This window comes from Mustelus asterias, chromosome 15, assembly GCF_964213995.1.
Source record: "Mustelus asterias chromosome 15, sMusAst1.hap1.1, whole genome shotgun sequence".
NCBI classification, from domain to species: Eukaryota; Metazoa; Chordata; class Chondrichthyes; order Carcharhiniformes; family Triakidae; genus Mustelus; species Mustelus asterias.
In genome coordinates this window covers 78745840-78767211 of record NC_135815.1, presented here as the reverse complement: position 1 = coordinate 78767211, position 21372 = coordinate 78745840, and the positions used below count along the sequence as shown (strand labels likewise).

At 40.9% G+C, this 21372-nt stretch overlaps 1 protein-coding gene across 3 annotated transcripts in view; it reads right to left on the bottom strand.

Moving 5' to 3' along the window:
- dhx57 (DEAH (Asp-Glu-Ala-Asp/His) box polypeptide 57) overlaps nt 1-21372 on the bottom strand; it is a 79438-nt gene that overhangs the window by 22885 nt on the left and 35181 nt on the right. For all 3 annotated transcript variants that reach the window (XM_078230190.1, XM_078230191.1, XM_078230192.1), the window contains 7 exons: nt 19540-19673; nt 16348-16402; nt 13048-13259; nt 6835-6951; nt 6041-6137; nt 2888-3061; nt 1464-1664 (listed from right to left, as the gene is read on the bottom strand). In XM_078230190.1, the coding sequence (XP_078086316.1) occupies nt 1464-1664; nt 2888-3061; nt 6041-6137; nt 6835-6951; nt 13048-13259; nt 16348-16402; nt 19540-19673 (990 nt within the window). The remainder of the gene's footprint in view (nt 1-1463; nt 1665-2887; nt 3062-6040; nt 6138-6834; nt 6952-13047; nt 13260-16347; nt 16403-19539; nt 19674-21372) is intronic.

The following is a 21372-nucleotide window of genomic DNA, read 5'->3' as shown; positions in this document are numbered from 1 at the left end:
CATGGGACTACTTCCAAGAAGAGCTGGAGGATTTGCCAATATTTATCCTTCAACCAAAAATCGCTAAAGCAGATCTGGACATTATCTCTTTCTGTTTCTGGGACTGGGCTGTTCACAAATTGGCTACCATATTTCCTACACTACAACAATAAGTACATTGCAAAATTGGCTCGAAAGTGATTCTAGAATTTTCTTTGAATGAGAAAGCAGACCATATAGCTATGATTACAGTGGTCCTGTCTCCATATTTAATAGCATTCACATCCATAGGAATATACTAATGAGGATACTTGTTCTACGGATTGCCAATGGTGAATAACCCCACTCCTACTGCTGTGGCAGGTCTAGTTCAATTTGACACCTCAAACCAACTGCTTCTTGGGCACATTGAGTCTTTTGCTCAGTTTCTCAGTGTGCACCTCTCACTCCTGTGCTCGTCAGTCCCAATTGTTGCTACAAAATTGCAAACCATTCTGCACAATGGAACATTATCTACAGCACAAGGACAAACTAAATAAACGTCAGCATCTTATAGAACCAAAAGAGATGACCATTTGGTCCATTGCGCCTGAAACAGCTGTTCAATTAGTTCCACTTCTCCGCTCTATCCTAGAACCCTGAAAAGTTTTCCTTTTCTAGTTTAATTCCAATTCTCTTATGAATGTTATTGGTGATTCTGCTCCTACCACCCTTTCAGGTGGTGCATTCCAGATCATAGGAACAAATCATCCCTTGTTAAAAAAAAAATTCTCATCTCCCTGCTGGTTCTTTTGCTAATTATCTTAAATTATCTTAAAATCTTTACCGGTCCTCTTACCATTTGAAACAGTTCATCCTCATCTACTTTTAGCATCAAACACACAGTGTTGTGCATTGCAGCAGAGTGGAGTCCGGTTTGACACTGCCCACATTCAGTTCATTTTGGGGTTTGTACAGGTTGCTGTACAGAGAATGTACATGCTATGTGTCAGCCATGGGTCAGTTGGTAGCCCTCATGAGTCAAAAGGTTTTGGGTTATAGTCCCACTCTTACGGTTTTGATCACAAAATCTAGGCTGACACTCCAGGTTAGGGTTAGGGCTTAGAGTTTGCCTTTCAGATGAGACGTTAAACTGAAGCCTCTCTCTTGTGTGGATGTCAAAGATTTCATGGGACCATTTCGAAGAGAAGCAGGGATACTCCCTTGGTCAAATTCATCCCCAAATCATCAGCATTAAAAACAAACGATCCAGTCATTATCACAACACTTGTGGAATCTAACTGCTTACAAATTTGCTGCCACATCAAAAATACTTCCATGTTAGTGTTTTGGGACCCCAAAGTCATGAAAGATGCAACAGACATGCAAATTCCTTCTTTCTACATTTTAAACAGCTGCAGATTTGTTAAGTTGGAACCAATATTTTTTTCTTCATACACAGTTATTTTGTAACTGTTGCGACTCCATAAATAATTGTCCCCAACCTTAGACAAAGTTGTTCCAGAGGCACTCTCTTGATCTCAGGCAGCTGCAGCTCCTGGAGGTGGTGACGGTACCAGTGACTGGTAAACAAGTGAAAGCAGATCCCTGAAGCTACACGCCCAGCTCGACCCTTCCTCTGCTGGGAATTAGCTCGCGATACCCAGGTGTCCTCTAGGCTCTCCATCCCTTTGCATGGATCGTACCTGCAGGTCAATAAACATGTGACACATCAGACGAGACTGATTGCACTCCCACACAGCATTGAGATTTCAAATTTGAGGACAAAAGCCAAAATACCTTGCAGCACAAATGATGATGAATGTATCATCAGAGAAATTGGATTAATCAGATAGTTCTCTCAAAGGGCTGACACAGGCACGATGAAACAAATGCCATTGTGTTTGCTGGAAGATTCTGTGATTATAGGAAGATCAACCTTATTTATCTCCCAACTGTCCCGGACATATGTGGTTACTTGTTACCTCCTTTTCTGACCTCTGTAAGCACTCCACATCCTCAATATTAAATTGATTCCCATCCTCTGTGTTTAGTCATGCTTCTGTTACATTCCAGTTACATCACTGTTCCCTAATGCTACAACTACTTCCAGTTCTAGTAACTTCTATCATACATGAAGAAGTTACTTTTTGGAGATTTGCCTCATTTTGTGTTCCAGTGTCTGTTTTTTTCTGGATCTTAGTATTAGTAAGTTTCTGGGCTTCTGTATTCACATCCACTGCTTAAATATCTTCTGCCTTATGATCAATATTGGCTAGGATTGGATTACTTCCCTGCTCTCCCCCCACTCATCTATTTAAAACTAATTCCAATTGCTGTATCAATGTTCATGGAAAATCTTTCTTCCTCCTTGAATTAGGTGCAGGTATCTCACATGGCAGTTCTAACTATTTTGAAAATGTTCTCAATCATTTAGGAAGGTTAGTATTGGTGTTCTCAGAGCACAGGAGTTGATTCGACCCATCATGCCTGGGACAGCTCTTTGAAATAACTTTCTAATTATTCCTGCTCTGCTGGAATTTCTCCATAGCCCTAAAGTTTGCACATTCACCATCCTTTCAGGCTGTGCATTCCACATGTTGTGCAAAAGGAAATGGTCTTTTCATCATCTCTCTGGTTCTTTTGCTCCAGTTTCATAGCCACTCGTACACATCCTTGGTTTACCCCAACCAAAGAGCATCAGCCTCCTTATAAGTTCCTGACTTGATGAGCTGTATTGCCAAGAGCCACTAGTCAATTAGATTCCTGATTAAGACCTACCCAAACCAATGGCAGTGATAACCCTGAACATAAGGTGGTTGTCTTTGCAGGATTGAAATTTTGCTCAAGAGGTAAAGAGATGACACCCTAACCCACAGTTTTACCATCTCCATTAACTCTTAAATTATTTTGTAATATTATTCTGTACCTCTTTTCTTTCATCTTGCCAGAATCAATAACATAAACAACATCATCAATGGTGACTGAAGTTTCAGCAATGTTGGTAGAGATTATGATCTTGGTAGTTCCTTTAGGAGGACGTAAGAAGACAGCTTGTTGTTCCTCACTGGATAGTGAAGAGTGCAGTGGGTGTATAACACACCTGGAAGAGAACAGCCAGTTTATTTCATTGTCAATGAAGAACATTCGTTGACAATACTGTTTTGCCATGAATTAATACAAGAGAAATTCTGAAACAGCGACACCAAGTTAGATTTATTATTGCCCACAAAAACATAGTTTAAAAATAACTTGCATCTCGGTGCTGAACTCTCTCTACTGAAAATGCCAGAGTGGCGACCTCACCATTGTTGGTTTGGAACCAGCTGCTGGAACCTAGGGTGGTTCCGTTATGATTTTCTTTTTTTGAGAGCTTTTGGATTCTGTGGAACAACTACCATTAACATATGACCAAAAATTAAAACTTCCACAAGTAGAGGATCAGCTGTCCGTATCATATGGATCCTACATCAAAATGCAAATTACACATGCAGCATAGTGAAACTGATTGAGAACAAGATATACAAGAGAACAAGATAAAGACTTAGTAACCTTTGATGTGGCAGCTTATAAAATGCTTTTTTGAAATCCAAGTATACCATATCTACAGGCTTCCCTTCATCCACCTTGCTTGTTATGCCCTCAATGAACTCAAATTAATTAAACGTGAATTCCCTTTCACTAAACCCTGTTTAGTCTGCCTGATTGTATTATGATTTTCTAAGTATCCTGCTATAATCTCCTTAATAATGGATTCTAACAATTTCCCTATGACAAATGCTAGGCTAATTGGCCTATAGCTTCCTGCTTTCTGGCTTTCTCCTTTCTTGAATAAAGATAATTTGCTATTTTTCAAATCCAGTGGGACTCTTCCAGATTCCAAGAAATTTTGGATGATTATAACACCTCTACTATCTCTGCAGCCACTTATTTTAAGACTCTATGATGCAGGCCATCTGCTCCCAGGGACTTGTCAGCCTTTTGGTCCAATCATTGGTCCAATCATTTTCCCAGCACTTTCCCCTGATGATGGTGATTGCTTTATGTTTCTCCTTCCCTTTCACCTCTTGATTTTCAAATAACAGCACAGTGGTTAGCACTGCTGCCTCACAGCACCAGAGACCCGGGTTCAATTATGGCCTTGGGTGGAGTTTGCACGTTCTCCCAGTGTCTGTGTGGGTTTCCTCCGGGTGCTCCAGTTTCCTCCCACAGTCCAAAGATATGCAGGTTAGGTGGATTGGCCATGGTATACATACAGGGTTGCGGGGACAAGACGAAGGGGATAGTCTGGGTGGGATGCTCTTTCAAAGAGTTGGTGCAGACCCGATGGGCCAAATGTCCTCTTTCTGCACTGTAGGATTCTACTGTTCTACAGTTAACTTTTATACCAGTCTTTTGCAGTGAAGACTGGCATAAAATACCTGTTCAATGTCTCTGTTATTTCCTTGTTTTTCATCAAGTCCCCAGTCTCTCTCTCCAGAGAGAGCTTTAGTTACTCTTTTCCCATTTAAATGCTAGTAGAAACTCTTAATATCTGTATTTATATTACTAGCCACATTTCTCTCACTCTACTTTCTTCCTCTTTTAAAATAGTCATTCTTTGGTGGTTCTCTAAAATCTGTCCAATCTTCTAATATACCCCGAACTTTTGTAGATTTGTACAGTGTTTCTTTTAATTTGATACTATCCTTAACTTCCTTACTTAGCTACGGATTATGATTTTTTTCTCAGTCTTTTTTTCCTCCTCGAGATAAACCTTTCCTGCGAGTTATTAAATATCTCCTTAAAGGTCTGCCATTGCATCTCTACTGTCCTAATTTTTAACCTAGTTTCCCAGTTCACTTCAGCTAGTTCTGCCTTTACACCCTTATCTTTATTTAGGTTTCAAACACTAGCCTTAGACCTACACTTCTCCCCCTCAAACTGAAGGTTAAATTTTATCATGTTACGATCACTGTCGCTGAGAGGCTCCTTTACCATGAGGTCATTAATTAAATCTGTCTCATCGCACATTACCAGGCCTGCTCCTTGGCTGGCTCTAGAAGGTACTGCTCTAAGAAATCTCATTTTCCTGGCTACGTTTGCCAATCTGATTTGCCCAAATCTACATATAGATTAGTCACGCTTTCTTATACGCCCCATTTATTTTTTCCAGTATAGTCTTGACTATAGCATAGCTACTGTTAGAGGGCCTATAAACTACTCCCACAAATGACCTTAACTTTTCTATTCCTATCTCTATCCAAACTAATTCTACATCTCGCTGTTTCAACTATACTACGACTATACTAATGACATCTTTAATTAACAGAGCTACCCCATCACATTTTCTCGCTGTTTCAACTATACTACGACTATACTAATGACATCTTTAATTAACAGAGCTACCCCATCACATTTTCTTAGCTTCCTGTCTGTTCAAAATGTCAAATACTCTTCAATGTTCAGGTCCCAGCCCTGGTCATCTTGTAAACATGTCTCTATAATGGTTATTAGATCATACATATTTATTTCCATCTAGGCTGACAATTCATCAATTTTGTTAGCAAGGCTGCATGCACTCAGATAAGAGTCTTAACCTTTTACCATTTTTGCAATTTCTGGCCTGATCTGCTGATGGGCTCTCCCTCTTCCTGCCAAACATGGACCATCATTATCCAGATCACTACCTTGCTGTATTACCTCACTTTTGTTTTCTTTGATTTACACATCTCTTCTCACACATCCCTCTCCTCCCACCACATAGTTCAAAGCCCTCTCCACTGCCCTAGATATAGGACTTGCCAGAATGGTTTAGGTGAGGACCATCTCAACAGTGCAACTCCCACATTTCCCAGTACCAATGCTCCATGAATGAAAATCCATTTCGTCCAAACCATTCATTGCTCTAATCTTATTTACATTTACTCATGGCTCAGGTAATAAACCAGAGATTGCTACCTTTGAGGTTCTGCTTTTAATTTTTCTTTGGTTTCATCTTAGTGAATCTCTTCATGACCCTTGTTATCCTTGTTAAAGTAGAGCACCCAAAGATATCCTTAAAAAATTAGCCCTTCTTACTTTACCCCTCTGAGTTACAAACCTTTTTTCACGCCTGTTGTTGAAGAAAGGGTTGGATTGAAGTTGTTCATATAATAACTTGATTTCTGCAAGGCCAGGCAAGAATATTAAGACAGCACCTATTGGAATAATTAAATCAAATAAAAATTAAAACAAAATCACGAAACATGACTATTATCCTCATACTTTACACTACCTTTGTAATGCCTAACAATCACAAAGATTTATAAATTTTTTTTAAGCAACTAAGCTTCCTTAATAAAAGGAAACAACCTATCACGTTCCCTTTTAGCACTCGTAAATGAGCCATACTACGAGCCCAACTTATTTTAAAATTGATATTCAATATAAATCAGGATTGCAAGTACTGTCCATTGAGGAAACACATTTAGAAGCTACATATATTCACACACAAGGCCCTGTCCTTTGCAGACAGAAGGAGCATGTCCATGTATTGCACCTTTTTCAACTAAACAAAGGCTTTGCTGGAGTAACACAATCAGCTTCAAAGTGTTGTGATGTGTCTTGAAGTCGAGGAATCATTGATTTTCTCTTAGCTTTGGTTTCCTCTTTCTCCCCATCTCTCAATAAAATATTCTTGTTCAACGAAGCTCACGACAATCATCTTACAGGGACACTGAGGGCAGAACTGCACACTGCCCCATTTGCACCTCCACTGTACAACTGCCTTCAGTAGAACCGACCTCTAAGTAAAATTCAAGTTATCAGGCACATATTGTTCAATGGCTGCTTAAACAGCTACTCTTAGAAATTACCGTTGTAAGTGCATAGTAGACTGTACATGGCTCTACTAACCTGGAGGGTAATTGTGTTTTCCATCCACTATCCACTCTAGTAGAGCTTCTATTAAATCCAAGTTGATCTTTTCCATGTCCATACCAGCCATAGTCTTTAATACTGATTTACTAACCCCTAAAAAGGAGAAGAAACTTGAGCAAAACAATACGAGAACATGCAGTACAATGTATGCTGTTGCCATTTGCTGTGCAGTTAACATGCACTCTTAACTGCATATCGCATGTTTCCACTTCACTTCTTCCTAATGTTGATGGAGGTCAGAAGCATTTGTGGAGAGAAAGAGATATTTGCCGGAATTCTACCACCCTGCCCGCCACGGAATCAGAGCGAACGAGGGGCGGACAATGGAAATGGCCGTCGACCTTGGGCAGGATTTTCTGCTCTCGGGTCAAGTGAGGCCATAAAATCCCGCCCACAGTGTTTCAGATTATGGACGACTCTTCATTAGAATACTTAATTATTTTATGGGATGTGGGCCCCATTGGCAAGGCCAACTTTTGTTGCTCATCTCTAACTGCCCTCGAGAAGGTGGTGGTGAGCTGCCTTCTTGAACCGCTGAGGTTCATCTAGGTACACAATACTGTTAGGAAGGGAGTGCCCATAAATTTGACACAGCGACCATGAAACAAAGGCAATATATTTCCAACTCAGGGTGGTGAGTAGCGTGGAGGGGAATTGCAGATGGTAGTGTTCCCATGCATCTGCCTTCTAGATGGTAGAGGTCATGGGTTTGGTAGGTGCTGGCGAAGCAGCCTTGGTGAATTGCTGCAATGTTTCTGCTGCCACTGTTAGCCAGGGGTGGGAGGAGGGAATGCTTAAGGTGGCATGGATGGGGTGCCAAACAAGGGGGTTACTTTGTTTTGATGGTCTCGAGCTTCTTGACTGTTGTTGGAGCTGCACTCATCCAGGCAAGTGGGAGTATTTCATCACATTCCTGACTTGTCTTGCAGATGGTTTGGGGAACCAGGAAGGCAAGCTACTCTCTGCAGAATTCTCAGCCTCTGACCTGCTATGTAGCCACAATATTTATATGGCTAGTCCAGTTCAGATTTTGGTCAATGGTAACTGACAGGATGTTGAAATAATGGAGATTCAGCAATTGTAATTCCATTGAATGTCAAGGGGAAATAGTTAGAATCTCTCTTTTGGAGATGGTTATTGACTGGCACTGCTGTGTCAATGCTATTTGCCTCTCATCAGCCCAAGCCCGAATATTGTCCACATCTTTGCTGCATTTGGACATGGACTGCTGTGGTATTGCTGGAGTCACAAATGGTGCTGAATATTGTGCACTGCAGTCATCAGTGAACATCCCTACTTCAGACCTTATGATGGAGGGAAGATCATTGATGAAGCAGCTGAGGTTGGCTGGGGTTAAGAAACGCCCGAGGAACTCCTGCGGCGATGCTCCAGGACTGGGGTGATTGGCCTCCAACAACCACAACCATCTTCTGGATAGGATTCCAATCAGCAGAATTATCCCATATTCCCGCAGACTTCAGTTTTGCTAGGGTTCTTTGACGTCGCATTCAGTCAAATGCTGCCTGGATGTCAAGCCCAGTCACTCTCACCTCACCTGTGCAGTTCAGCCCCTTTGTCTATGTTAGGATCAAGACTGCAATGAGATCAGGAGCAGAGCGTCCCTGGTGGAACCCATGCTGAGCAAGTGCCACTTGATATCAGTCAACAATCCTATCCATCACTTGCTGACAACGGAGAGTAGATTGATGGGGTGGTAACGGGCCAGGTTACATTTGTCCTGCTTTTTGTGAAAAGGGCATATCAGGGCAATTTTCTACATTGCCAGTTAGATATCAGTGCTATACTTGTACTGGAACAGTTTGATGGGAGTTGGGATAAGGGCAGTAGAGGTTTGGATGAAAGATCAGAGGCCAGCTAGGAGAACATTTCAATAGTCAAGTCTGAAGGCAACAAAGGCATGTATGAGTATTTGAGCAACAGATGAGCTGAGGCAGGGACGGAGATGCATAGTAGTTAGCACTGCTGCCTCAGAGCGCCAAGGACCCAAGTTCAATTCCGGCCTCGGGTAACTATCTGTGTGGAGTTTGCATGTTCTCCCAGTGTCCGTGTGGGTTTCCTCTGGGTGCTCTGGTCTTCTCTCACAGACCAAAGATGTGCAGGTTAGGTGGATTGGCCATGGTAAAACAAAATGCTCCATAGTGTCCAAAGATGTGAAGGTTAGGTGGATTGGCCACTCTAAATTGCCCCTTAGTGTCCCAAGGTGTGCAGGTTAGGGGGATTAACAGGGTTATGGGAATGGGGTGGACCTGAGTAAGATGCTCTGTCAGACAGCTGGTGCAGACTCGATGGGCCGAATGGCCTCCTTCTGCACTGTAGGAATTCTATGATTCTATTCTATGATGTTACAGCAGTGGAAGTTGGCTGTTTTGGTGATTGGGGCAAATTTATGGTTGAAATCTCACCAATATGACACCAAGGTTTTAAATAGTCTGGTTCAGCCTCAGAGTTGCCAAGCGCAGAGGTGCAGGATTGTGATGAAATGGGAGATTTGGTAGGGACCAAACTCTGTGGCTTTGGTCTTCCCAATATTTGACTCATAAAATTTATGTTCATCCGATACTTGATGTCAGACAAGAAGCGTGACAAATGAAAGGCAGCAGAGGGGTCAAAACAGTTGGTGGTGAGGTAGGGCAGGTTATCGTTAACACACATGATTTGTTTTGAGATGATGTCACTGTGGTGCAACACGGAAATAAGAAATATGGGATTTGGGAATTCCAGAGTTAATGGTGTAGGAACTGGTAGGGAGGCCATTACAAGTGATTCTCTGGCTATGATTGGATAATTAGGAATGGAACCAGATGAGGCGATCCCAACTAGCTACACAATGGAGATGGAGAAATCAAGAAAGATGTTATTGCCAGCCTGTCAATGATTATCTGCCTCCATTATCACATCACTGTTTGTAGGATACAAACAGCTACTGTGCACAAATTGGTTGCTATGTTTCCTACATTACAAGAATGGATAAATTCCAAGAATACTTCATTGGCTGTAAAGTGCTTCAAGTTTTCCCAAGGTCAGAAAAAAAGAGTGCAAGGTCTTTCTTCACTTCCTTAAAACTTAAATTTTCAAACATAGTTTTGGACATCTCGTCTAAGTCTTTTTATGTTTGGTGCCGAATTCTAGTCTGATGAAGCATTAATCCTAGTATCTCTTGTGCTCTGTAACCTCTTCCAGCAATTGCTATTTCAGTCAGCATTAATTTGAGAGATCGGAACTGTGGACTGGAGTTTCACATTAGCCATGTGAACCCATTAGCCAGAAGACTGTTTAATGTAAATACCTGGTTGCTAATCAAGCCATGCAAGAAATTAGCATTTGTGCTTTGATAAAGGGTCATCTGGACTCAAAACGTCAGCTCTTTTCTTTCCTTACAGATGCTGCCAAACCTGCTGAGATTTTCCAGCATTTTCTCTTTTGGTTTCAGATTCCAGCATCCGCAGTAATTTGCTTTTATTTATTTAGCATTTGTGCTCAGCAGTCCTCATGTGATATTCACATCAAGTTCAAGGTACTATATAAATGAAAGCTGCTATTGGCATTTTAGCCTCCTTTGATTGATTTCTTCATATTTGTTTTAAATATTGTGCTTTCAGCAACTTCAGGTTAAATTGAGAAGTTGCACTTGTCACTCCATTATTTAATAAAGGCAGGAAAGAACAGGTTCTTTCATCATCATTTTTAACATCAAATTGTGGGAATTTTACTGGAATCTATAATCAGGAACAATGGCTGAACACTTTCACAAATATCAACTGGTCAAGAGAGAGGGAGAGAGTGAGTTGATGTGTCTTGTCTAACTAATATAACCAAACTATTTGAGGTCAGTCAGTAACATGGTGGAAAGGAGAGTGTGTCTCTTGAAGCTAGCTATATGGACTCCCAGAAAGCATTTGTTAAGAGTCTACACAAGAGATTATTAGCAAACATTAGAACTCAAAATTGGAGGTAACCTGCTGACATGGATTGGAAATCAGCTGGGAGGTAGGAGGAGAGAATAAAGATAAACTAATTTGCTCCAGGTTATTGGACACCAGGTGATCTAGGAACACTGGTGGGCAGTTCATTGAAACAAGAGCACAGTGTCAGCAGCAATGTGAAGCCTACCTGGATCTTAGGATACATTGCCAGAGGAATCCAACAAAGTCATGAGAATGAACATGGCACAGACTTGGCCTAAAGAAGTCTATTCCTCTTTACACTTCACAGCATGCAGGAAAAATCAGATTTTTTATGATAGTTAGGTAGTTTAAAGTTTATTTATTATTGTCACAAGTAGGCTTACATTAACACTGCAATGAAGTTACTATGAAAATCCCCTAATTGCCACACTCCGGTGCCAGTTCGGGTACATTGAGAGAGAATTTAACATGGCCAATGCACCTAACCAGCACATCTTTTGGACTGTGGGAGGAAACTGGAGCACCCAGAGGAAACCCACGCAGACACGGGGAGAACGTGCAGATTCTGCAGACAGTGACCCAAGCTGGGAATCGAACCCAGGTCCCTGGTGCTGTGAGCCAGCAGTGCTAACCACTGCCGCCCCATCTGTATAGATGAAGGTGGAAGGAAAGGGTTATAATTATAAAGGGATAAGGACTAATGTGGTGGAAAAGTAGCAAGTATTAGAAGGTCTGATAGCTCATAAATTTCTGATGCAACGTTCAGACCAAAAATTTGATTGGCAGAACAATCAGGATGTTTAAAATTTGAAATTGATAGAAATGTTGAATGCTGAAACATAACAGGATTGTAAAATAGATATAGAAAAAGGAGTAACTGCTGCATCAGGCTTCAGAACACAGAAACCTTGAGCTCCAGATGGTTAACTGTGAAATTCGCTGAACTCAAGAGTTGACCACATGTGCTGCTGTTAAATGTATGATTAATTACTGTTGATTATAGTGTACACATAGAAAAAAAAAGCTGTATCTGCTGACATGAATTTCATGCAACCAACCTGAAACATAAAGTGCTTAACAGTGCAAATCACAAAATAGGCTGAGCTCCTTGATCGTGTTAAAGCTGCTCATTTGAAGTCAGTTTCCTTTGACTCCCTGGTGGTAATGGAGTGAGGGTCAGAACAAAATTCATTTTTGGAAATGTTCTTGTTACAATCAGCTACGAGTTGAATTAAGCGCGAGGATTCCAGCTGAACCAACCACTGGAGGAGTGGCAATGGAGAAGGATAGTGTGGTCAATGTGTTAAAAGCTTCAGAGCATGCAGACAATACGATGGGATTGCATTGCGTTCCTTATCTGTCCATTTGGGGAAGCTAATGTTCTGGATAGCCATGGATCCTTGATAAAACCATCTCAATCAACTGTAGTTGAGGAAGTGAATAGATGAATGTTCATGTTTGTTAATTAGAACCATCAATCTTTAAAAGAAAACACCTGTAAATACTTTCCTGATGAATGACAGCACTTCTCTATGGAACAACTTTTCCTCCTGGTGTTTGCAATGTACATGTCCTGGTCAGTGACATTATGGCACAATACAGACATAGGTTGCCCTTGAGCAAGTTAGTTGACCTAAACTCCACATGTCCAAACAATGCACCTCACCTTTAACAGCAGAGAAACACTGACAACTGCAACAATAGCATCTTGCATTTATTCGAACTTTGAATGAAAAAAAAATATCTCTAAAGCTTCCTCGGAACATAATGAGACAGTCATATAAGGAAATATTAGAACATGTGACCAAAGGCTTGGTCAAAGAGATGGTTTTAAGGAGCATCTTAAAAAGAGGTGGAAAGGTTTAGGGAGGAAATTCAAGAGCTGTAGGTCAAAGTAGCTGAAGGCACAACTGCCAATGGTAGAGCAAAGGAAATTGGGGATGCACAAGAGGTCAGAACTGGAGAAATGCAGAGATTTTGGAGGGTTGTATGGATGGGGGAGGTCACTAAGTACACATCTACACCTCTGGGTCACTAAGTAAGACTGCAAACTTGTGATGCCACATATTCACGAGCAATTCGGCCAATGTTGCCCAAACTACTTTGACCAAGGATGCCATCAAGACTTGGGGAAGTGGAGATTATAGTTTCATATTCTTACTGGATTCAAGTCCAATTCCTAAGGTTGTAAGGACAATATTCAGTCATTTTCTTCAACAATCACATGCAGAAAAATGGTGCTTTTTTCAGTATAGCAGCCTACCTTTGTATCGGACCATCAGTTGACTAACAGTAAGATGCTGGTCTGGGATGCTGTCTTTGATTGATGGTGAATCTTGAAGATGTAAAGATCTTAGCTGCTCCTCAAACAATTCCACTGAATTCCAGTTATTTTTACCTTTAGCTCCCCAGGCGTCAGCATATTGGTTCGGTTTCCCAGTTCGTGCATAGGGGCTTTTATCTTCCAAAACGTATCTGGAATAAATGTTGTAGGAGTTTACATCAGAGGATACACGACTTCAAATTAGTTTGATCTCTCCCCAGGAAATGAAATCAATGCCAGGCCACACTGAAATATGCATGCACTTAGAGTCATAGAGGTTTACTGCATGGAAACAGGCCCTTTGGCCCAACTCGTCAATGCCGCCCTTTTCTTTTTTAAAACCCCAAAGCTAATCACAATTGCCCACATTTGGCCCTTATCCCTCTTACCCATGTAACCGTCTAAATGCTTTTTAAAAGACAAAATTGTACCCGCCTCTACTACTACCTCTGGCAGCTTGTTCCAGACAATCACCACCCTGTGTGTGAAAAAATTGCCCCTCTGGACACTTTTGTATCTCTCCCCTCTCACCTTAAACCTATGCCCTCTAGTTTTAGACTCCCCTACTTTTGGGAAAAGATATTGATCTGTGCCCCTCATTATTTTATAGACCTCTATAAGATCACCCCTCAGCCTTCTATGCTCCAGAGAAAAAAGTCTCAGTCTATCCAGCCTCCCCTTATAACTCAAACCATCAAGTCTGGATAGCATCATAGTAAATCTTTTCTGCACTCTTTCTAGTTTAATAATATCCTTTCTATAATAAGGTGACCAGAATTGTACACAGTATTCCAAGTGTGGCCTTATCAATGTCTTGTACAACTTCAACAAGACGTCCCAACTCCTGTATTCAATGTTCTGACCGATGAAACCAAGCATGCTGAATGCCTTCTTCACCACTCTGTCCACCTGTGACTCCATTTTCAAGGAGCTGTGAACATGTACCCGTAGATCTATTTGCTCTGTAACTGTCCCCAACGCCCTACCATTAACTGAGTAAGTCCCACCCTGGTTCAATCTACCAAAATGCATCACCTTGCATTTATCTAAATTAAACTCCATCTGCCATTCGTCAGCCCACTGGCCCAATTGATCAAGATCCTGTTGCAATCGGAGATAATTTTCTTCACTGTCCACTATGCCACCAATCTTGGTATCATCTGCAAACTTACTAACCATGCCTCCTATATTCTCATCCAAATCATTAATATAAATGACAAATAACAGTGGACCCAGCTCCGTAGTTGCCTCTCTAAATGCCTGTAGATCCTGTCTCTCAAAATACTTTCCAACAACTTACCCACCACAGATGTGAGGCTCACTGGCCTGTAGTTCCCAGGCTTTTCCCTGAAGCCCTTTTTAAACAAAGGCATAACATTTGCCACTCTGCAATCTTCAGGCGCCTCACCTGTGACTGTCGATGATTCAAACATCTCTGCAATTTCCTCCCTAGCCTCCCACAATGTCCTGGGATACACTTCATCAGGTCCCGGGGATTTATCTATCTTGATGCGCTTTAAGACTTCCAGCACCTCTTTCTCTGTAATACGTACACTCCTCAAGACATCACTATTTTCCCAAGTTCCCTAACATCCATGCTTATCTCAACAGTAAATACGGATGAGAAATATTCATTTAGGATCTCACCCATCCCTTGTGGATCCACACATAGATGACCTTGTTGATCCTTAAAAGGCCCTACTCTCTCCCTTGTTACTCTTTTGGCCTTTATGTATTTGTAGAAGCTCTTTGGATTCTCCTTTGCCTTGTCTGCCAAAACAATCTCGTGTCCCTTTTTGCCCTCCTGATTTCTCTCTTAACTCTACTCCTACACCCCCTATACTCTTCAAGGGATTCACTTGATCCCAGCTGCCTATGCATGTCATGTGCCTCTTTCTTCTTCTTGACCAGGCCCTCAAAATCCCGAGTCATCCAGGGTTCCCTACTTCTGCCAGCCTTGCCCTTCACTCTGAGAGGAATGTGCTTACCCTGAACCCTGCTTAACACACTTTTGAAAGCCTGCCACTTACCAGACGTCCCTTTGCCTTCCCACAGACTCCCCCAATTAACTTTTGAAAGTTCCTGCCTGATACTATCAAAATTGGCCTTGCCCCAATTTAGAATTTTAACTTTTGGGCTAGACCTATCATTCTCCATAGATATCTTAAAACTAATAGAATTATGGTCACTGGTCCCAAAGTGATCCCTCACTAACACTTCTGTCACCTGTCCTCCCTTACTCAAGTTTTGCCCCCTCTCTAGTCGGGCCATCCACATACTGAATGAGAAATTCCTCCTGAATACACAACAAATTTCTCTCCATCCAACCCACTAATATTATGGCTGTCCCAGTCAATGCTGGGAAAGTTAAAATCTCCGACTATTACCACCCTATTTTTCTTGGAGCTATCTGTCATCTCCTTACATATTTGCTCCTCAATTTCCCGCCGACTATTTGGGGGCCTATAGTACAACCCTATCAAAGTGATTTCCCCCTTCTTATTTCTCAGTTCTACCCATATTGACTCAGTGGCCGAACCCTCGGATATATCCCCTCTCAGTACGGCCATGATGTTTTCCCTAATCAAAAGTGCAATTTTCCCTCTCTCTTACCTCCTGTTCTATCTTTCCTAGCGCATCTGTACCCTGGAACATTGAGCTGCCAGTCCTGTCCCTCCCATAGCCATTTTTCAGTCATTGCTAGAATATCCCAGTCCAATTCCAAGGCTGTCAAAATTTTAGTATCAGAATATGGTTAAGAAATTGGGGTTTTGGAAAACATTTTATTTGTTTTTGTGCATGTATATAAAGTTCATTGACCTACAAACAGTCGAAAGTCTATTTACTGTTTTTGCTTTATTGGAAGGGTTCTTGCTATAACATAGGATCAGCTTGATAATAGCGGTGTTAATCATGTGAGAACAGAAAGCAGATCCTGTGGTTACCTCTTCGGAGGGTCCAGCTAGCATGGAGAGAAACCACCATGAGAAGAAATGTAGATGCATTAATATGAATCATAGAATTCCTGATCTATGCCCAAACATAGACATCATCCAGTGTAGATATGCAAGCAAAATGGCTGAATGATGTGCCCGAATTCCCTAAAATCACAGCTCAATTCTTTCAAATTCAATTTACAATTACAGTCTGTGGTAGACTTTAAAAGAAAATGTAGTTCACAATCACTTAATTTTATGGTAGTCACTTATGCCACGTATTGATGCAATGTAAACAACTTACCTAGTCATTGTAAGTGCATCCTCCAAGAAATATTGATCTACTGGAAATGTATGTCCTAAAACACCAGAATGATAAAATTAAGTATGTTCACAAATAGCCGTTCAGTAGTACAGAATTTAATTGTTGGAAAAAAGTCACGTCAAACCTTTTCTTCTTGCACTCAGCAAGACATTTTGCAAGACTACCAAATGCAAAGGGGACAACGATTGATACTTCATTAGAAGAGAGCTGATTGGTTGGCAAGTGGACTCTGAATGATAGACGCTTCACCATGGAAAATGCACCAGTTAATTGTTGACAGATAATTAACTGCCAAGCTTTGTTTAAATTCAAACCAGGCAGGTTGACTGATTGGTCAAGGCATTGCCCCGAGTAATGAACCAGAGAATGGCTGTCACTTATTTTGTTTAATTGAAACATGTGCAACGTGCATACATGTTCTGTCTGCAACAAACATGTCCCTGTGTAATTTATGTAGTTTCTAGCACTGTTAATGCGTCACATTGTGATCTTAAATTGGTTGTCAGCATAATTCTTGGCACACTCAGGATTGTTTAGCAAATGTTATCCAAACACACAATCACATCTAATGTTAGACACTGTGTTTTGAGTGTGGCAAGCATAGGCTTGTTGGGTGCTGTTGAATAGGTGAAGGGACATGTTGTTTGATATAATCTGCCAGTTTTGGGATGTACAGTCTACATACCTAGCATCACACCAGCACTGAAATTCATATTCCACATTACTGGTTTGCGTGGTAGACAGAATGTCTTTGTGGTTTGAGGACAACATCTTGTAAGTAGTGAATGCCACTTGTAGCAGCGCAAAACAGTTCACATGAAGCATAACAACTTCTCATGAAGCATGACAACCAATCAGCACTCTCTTCACATGAAGTATAAATTGGTGTTCCCTTTACATTTGGTATTCTTGTGAACTGTTCGAATGAGTGCAAGATGAAAAGTTTCAACATGTGCCTTTTTTCAGTAATACTTGTGTTTACTTTCATCTAGTTATCTAATTTAGACTTTTACATCAAGGTGCCAAATTATTTTTTGCTCTCAATGTCACAGAAGCTTTGAACTCAAATTATTGAAATATCTTTTAAAATAAGAACCCAGGAAAGGTTGGCATTTGCCATACGCGTCTTTACATCCACAGTTTTAGAAAATAAAAAGTATAAAAGAGCAGCCTCTGGGCAGTGTTGTACTCAGATTTTATCTGCAGTGAGCAACTCCCACAATTTCCATTGGAGTTGCAGCCTGGATTTTGTGCTCAAATCCACCAGACTCAATAAGCTCAGTGGCAAGTGTACACAGCTGACATTAAAACACTGGAATCTTTGTCCAGCACTTAGTCATCCTGTATTATTCCTAGGCATCATAGTGTTCCAAGAAATGAGTGAATGAAGTATCGGGGGTGGCACGGTGGTTAGCACTGCTGCCTCACAGCACTGGTTTGATTTCTGGCTTGGTCACTGTGTGGAGTCTGCACGTTCTCCCTGTGCTTGCGTGGGTTTCCTCCCACAGTTTGAAAGATGTGCTGGTTAGGTGCATTGGCCATGTTAAATTCTCCCTCAGTACCCAAGCAGGCACCAGAGTGTGGCGACTCGGGGATTTTCACAGTAACTTCATTGCAGTGTCAATGCAAGCCTACTTGTGACTAATAAATATATCACAAGAATGGAACTAACAATCATCCAGTGTATATTTATTTTGTCTCATGAATTTGGTATCAAAAGGTTCTTGATATATCTTTGGAAGGTTTTCCGAAAATATTCCTTTAAACAAATTTACTTGAATCCAGTTATAATTATACATGTTGCCAAATTTATGCTGAATTTCGAAGCAGGATTATTTGGCCCAATCACTTCAAGTTGGTGTTTTTGGATGAGAGGAAGTCCTAGTTCCAAGTGCCTAACCTGCTCTCATATCTATGCATTTTTCCTTCCTTCAATCACCTATCCTGAAATGTTGTCATACTCCGTCAGTTGCTTTCCAATCACTAATTCTGGTAGTCTAATTCTAATCCCTCCTTAAATGTGCCTCAGTTTTTCTCTTCTCCATCTCTATGTTCCCATTTGCATCCCGTATTTGCAAAAGCATGTTTTCTGTGAATGGTACACCTCATTAGGTGGCAGAGACTAGTCATTGTGCCCCATACTTGAGATCTGACATTCTAAATGCCCATTATCTCCAAATCTAAAAGCTTCCTCTTAATCTTGTCTCATCTCCCCAACACAGTGGTTAGCATTGCTGCCTCACAGCTCCAGGGACCCGGGTTCAGTTCCCGGCTTGAGTCACTGTTTGTGCGGAGTCTGCACGTTCTCCCTGTGACTGCGTGGATTTCCTCCTGGTACTCCGGTTTCTTCCCACAGTCCAAAAGATGTGCTGGTTAGGGGCTTCCTGGCCTGGGCTTGCAAACTCCTACTAACTGTCCTGGCTTGAGACAATACACACCTCTTTAACCTGTCATTATCCCTCTCTCCACTCGCATTGTCTGTACATTTAAAGACTTGATTACCTGTAAAGAATCGCAATCCAACCATTATCTTGCAATTGAGTGTGTCTATATATGCCCTGTTTGTGAACCCAACTCTCCACTCACCTGATGAAGGAGAGGCGCTCTGAAAGCTCGTGCTACCAAATAAACCTGTTGGGACTTTAACCTGGTGTTGTGAGACTTCTTACTGTGCCCCGCCCAGTCCAACACCGGCATCTCCACATCATATTTCAATTTACTACATGCATCTTTCATTTTAAACCAAATCTATAGTTTTTTTGTATGTACAGTAAAAGTAGCTTCTTATAATAATTTTCTGTTTGATTTATATATTTTTAAGCAATGTAGAATCTGCTCTGTGGCCTTGAGCAATGCTAATGACCACAAGAATACACGGAATAATTTGCTTTTCATCATTCTGTCCCATCTTTGTTTTTATTGAATGGCTGAATTTTATGTTGCTCATGGTGTGGGGTGTTTATCTTCTGGGAATGGCATTCGTCAAATTCTGACCGTGCAAGCAAAACAGAGAGAAGACCTAGAACGCTGGATCTTGCCTATTTGCAGCACACTCTTGAATTAAACAAATAATTCACATATTGTATTATTCAAGGATCTGGTACTCCTGCAACTTTAGACAAGAGAAGGGACTTTAAAGCAAATATATACATTAAATAGATCAGTTCCTACCTGGAATATGAATACTAGGGCAAGAATTGAAGTATTCTGTGAATAGCTGTGCATTCAGAGTTGCGCTCATCAGAACAATGCGCAGGTCATGTCGAGCCATTATTAGATCCTTCAGCACCAACATCAAGAAGTCACTACAATACAACAAATATACATTCAAGTTCAAGCTTAAATATATACATACAAACACTGAACTATAATATTTTCCTTGGGGAAGAGAAGGCTGAAAGGAAATGTGATTGAGGCATTCAAAATCATGAGGGGTCTGGACAGAGTAGATAGGGAGAAACTGTTGCCACTCGTGGAAGGATCGAGAATGAGAGGACACAGATTTAAAGTAATTGGCAAAAGAAACAGAAACGCTATGAGGAAAAACTTTTTCACACAGAGGGTGATGGAGGCAGGTTCAATCGAGGCAGTCAAACTGTTATCTGAAAAGGAAGAACGTGGAAGGTTATGGGGAGAAGGCAGGGGAATTGGCAATAGGTGAATTGCTCCTTTGGATAGCTGGTGCAGGCGCAATGACTGAATGGCCTCCTCCAGTATTGTAACAATTGTAATTATAATAGTTGACTTTGAAAACAGAACATAACTGTGTAACTACTTATCAGAACAGCCAATTCTCTCCACAAACATGGAAGATTCATCTTAAGGGTTATTTCTAAAAATTCATGACGATGTTGAAATTTCAATCACTTCATTATTACTTCAATAGCAATAGACCACAAATAACAAGACATACCAGTGAATTATAAAAATATTTTTCAGGTCAATATGTGGCAAAAGATTTTCATAGCCATCTTTCTCATATGTTCATGTTATTAGGTATGTCAAAAAGTCCAATAATTAACATAAAGAAACAAGATATTCATTCATGTTATTCTACACTATTTCTAACGAAGCACCTCACTATAAAATGTTAGAAACAGGAGGCCAGTTAGCCTCTCAGACTTGGTCCACCACTAAATTAGGACATGGGTTCTCAAACTCACCATATAAATATTACACCATCTCCCTGCAACACAGCAGAAGTATTTTTCTGTAAAATTAGTTAAACAGTTAAACATTTACATTTATTATTCTGTTGCACTTAATAAATGAGAAATGTGTTGCTGGAGCGGAGCAACATTCTTCTGAGGAATATTCATTGTCTCTAAATGTACTCTGGCCTGCCCAGCCAGGGATTGTGTGTTTCTTAAACAAGCTGAATCTGCATTGCTATGCAGTTCCCCTCCCTGGACCTGTCAACCCTATCTTCTAATGGAAAGAAAAAACCCCCATATGGTCCAAAGACACATCTGGCTTCAATTCACCCAGATCACGTAATCATCTGCTTCATCTCCCATAGCTTGGGGATATCTTCTTTACACAGATTTCTTTCACAAACTCCCTTCATAGCCATCTGTTCATCAAATAGTCATTTTTGTGAGATCATCCACTCGCAATGCAAACACTGAAAATCGGCAGGAAGGAGACCACAATAGGCTAAACTGTCGGCAGACCCCTTGAGATCTCATCACAGACTCACAGTTGAGAACCCATGAATTAGAAGATGGCAGATCTGCACTTCCATTCCATTTTCCTGCCATGTTCAAATCACTTAATAGGCCTACTTAAAAAAAAAATCCATCAATTTCAGTCGTGAAAATTTAATTTGCCCCTTTATCCTTTCAGGGGTGGGGAAGAAAGTTCCAAAATTATACCATCCTTCTGTGAAAAACATGCTTCCTAATTTCACCATTCAAATTGTTTGCCTTTCATTTTAAGATTATGTTCCTTTGTTCTTAATATCCAGACCAAAAATGATCAATCCTTTTAACATTTTAAGCATCG